Below are 2,760 nucleotides of genomic sequence, written 5' to 3' on the forward strand. Positions count from 1 at the left end.
AGGGAGAGCTGCAGCAGCCGCAATAAATGGCATCGGCTGCAGCGCGTATTGCAAACGCTAAATGCACGCTGCAAATCTCGGTCCTTAAATGCACGCTGCAAGCATTTATCCTTCAAGGCACGCTGCAAATATTTATCCTTACATGCACGCTGCAAGAATTTACCCTGAAACGCACGCTGCGAATCTTTCGCCTTCAATGCACGCTGCAAGTATTTATCCTTCAACGCACACTGCAAATGTCTATCCCGATATGCCCGCCGCAAATCTCGATCCTAAAACTGCGAACCTCGATCCTTAAATGCACGCTGCAAGTGCTCATCCTTATACGTACAATGCAAATCTCCACACTTACGTGCACGCTGCAAAACTTTATGCTTAACCGCACGCTGCAAATCTCGACCCTTAAATGCACGCGGCAAATATTTATCCTTACAGGCATGCTGCAGATTTCAATCCTTAAATGCGTGCTGCAAACCTTCATCCTTAACATGCACGCTGCAAAACTTTATCCTTAAAAGGCATGCTGCGAACCTCTATCCTCCAACGCACCCTGCAAACATTTATCCTTACGCGCACCCTGCAAACCTTCAGCCTTAAATGCATGCTGCAAATCCGTATCCTCCAACGCTCCTGCAAACGTTTACCCTTAAACGCACGCTGCGGGCCTGCATCACTTAAGGCGCGCTGCGGGCATTTATGGCTACGCGCAAATATTCACCCGTACCGTGTGGTTGGCCCCGCACGCCACGTCCCGCACCACCACGTTGGGGACGGGCAGGATCTGCCCATCTTTGGTCTTCTCGATGAAGATGGCCACGCGGCGCGGCACCAGCTCGCAGTCGTACTCTATCCGCTGCGCCCGGGCGATGAATTTCCCGTCCGAATTATGCCCTGCCGACGGGCACCGGGATGAAAACGGGGTGCCTTCCCCCCCCCCCGTACCCCGTTATTTCCAAGCCGGCTGCTTCCCCTCTCCTCTTGCAAACCCCTTTTTATTTGCGGCTCCCACCCCGCTCTTTTTTGCTGGGGGTAAAGGGGAGGGACGCTTCGGTTGCCCAGATGGGGAAACTGAGGCGGGGAACGTTTTCTCCTCCCCCAGGCCCCCAAAATTTTAGCGAAGCACCCCAAAATAGCGGCGTACCCAGCTGCCCGTACTCGGGGCACCCAAAGGAGTAGAGGTTTCCTTTGCAATCCATGATCATGCTGAATTCGGCCCCGCAGGCCAGTTTGGTGATGGGCTGCCCGTTGTACATGATCTGCGGGAGAAGCAGAAAAAAGGGGGGGGGGTGTGTGTGGGGTGTGTGTGTAAAATAAAAACAAAAACCCCGAGAAAAAAGGCAAAAAAGTGCATTTCCCAGGGGGAACCCCCAAAATCCTCACATCTGGGGTTTTATTTTCAATTCCTCTTTGCATTTACTCGCACCGAAGCTGGAAGCGAAGCGGCATCCCCGAGCGGGATGCTCTTGCATCCTACGGGGCTTTGGGCTCTGCTGGGGATTTTCTTCCATGAGAAACCCCCAAATCTGCCGGTTTTTCACCCCCAAAAACGTTGGGAAGCAGAGAAAGGAGCGGCGATACCTGCGTAGGGCTGGGCACGGCGTCGGTCTGGTTCCCCAGCCCCAGCTGCCCCATTTTATTCTCCCCGAAGGCGAACACCGAGCCGCTCTCTGCAACGCAAAAAAAAAATAAGGCGGCGATACGGGGCAAAACGGGCCGATTTCAGCCAATTTGCCCAAAATGTCAGGTGGGGGTCCCCCGTCCCCCCCCCACCTCCCCCCCACCTCCACCAGTACCTGTAAGCGCCAGCGTGTGGTTACGGCCGCAGGCTGCCAGCACGATGGCTTCGCCCCCCAGCACCTCGATGAGCTTCGGGGCTTCCACTCGCTTCGTGTCCCCGTGTCCCAGCTGCCCTTTTTCATTGCGTCCTAGCCAAAAAAATTGTTATTTTTATTTTTTGGGGGGGGCAGCAGAACCCTCCCGGCATCACGCCGCGATGCATGCACTCGGGTTGGTTTTTTTTTGGGGGGGCCCCCCCCCTGCCCCCCCGGCCGCTCACCCCAGCTCCAGAGCTTGCCCTCGGCGGGGGTGAGAGGGGGGGGGGGGGGGGGGTGAGACTTACAATCTGTAAATACTTATTACTTTACAAAACCTACATTTTTTTTAGTCAAATTTCTCCCCAAAGAGTTACGGTGAAATAATTTTCAAGAAAGCTAAAAAAATAACCAAAAATAGAAAGGAAAATAAGCAGGAGAAAAAAAAAAAAGGAAAAAACAACCCCCAAAATGTAATTAATTAAAAAAGAAAAAGAATAGAAAGGCATTAAAAATAAGCAGGAGAAAAAAATTGACGTGTAAATGCGTAAAAAAAATAAGCGGCGCGTTCGTTTGGCTTTGCGGGAGCTCCCGCGCCCCCCAAGCTCTGGCCCGGATCACGGTTATGCAACTGCAACTCCTCCCAAAATTAATTCATCAAAAAAAAAAAGTCATTAAATATAAACGCCTAAAAAAATCAGCAGGAAATTTAATGAAATATAAAGGCATAAAAAAAAAAAATAAGCGGCGCGTTCGTTTGGCTTTGCGGGAGCTCCCGCGCCCCCCAAGCTCTGGCCCAGGTTACGATATGCGACGTAAAAAAAAAAAACCCCTCCAAAAAGATTAGTTAATAAAAATAATAATTAAATATAAATGCGTTAAAAATAAGCAGAAGAAAAATCGGTAAATAGAAAGGCATGAAAAATAAGCAAAGCCTTTTTTTTGCTTT

The 2,760-nt window shown here is 50.7% G+C and overlaps 1 protein-coding gene across 1 annotated transcript; it reads right to left on the reverse strand.

The window, feature by feature from the left end:
- Positions 1–356: 356 nt before the first annotated feature.
- On the reverse strand, positions 357–2,088 carry RCC2 (regulator of chromosome condensation 2). The gene is made up of 6 exons (XM_019474737.1): positions 2,057–2,088; positions 1,794–1,925; positions 1,579–1,667; positions 1,142–1,256; positions 725–891; positions 357–630 (listed from the first exon to the last, which is right to left on the reverse strand). The coding sequence occupies exons 3-6, from the start codon at positions 1,630–1,632 to the stop codon at positions 484–486; spliced, it is 483 nt and encodes a 160-aa protein (XP_019330282.1). The 5' UTR covers positions 1,633–1,667; positions 1,794–1,925; positions 2,057–2,088; the 3' UTR covers positions 357–483.
- Positions 2,089–2,760: the final 672 nt, after the last annotated feature.

The sequence above is a fragment of the Aptenodytes forsteri genome, unplaced genomic scaffold, assembly GCF_000699145.1.
Source record: "Aptenodytes forsteri isolate BGI_AS27 unplaced genomic scaffold, ASM69914v1 Scaffold61, whole genome shotgun sequence".
Taxonomy (NCBI): domain Eukaryota; kingdom Metazoa; phylum Chordata; class Aves; order Sphenisciformes; family Spheniscidae; genus Aptenodytes; species Aptenodytes forsteri.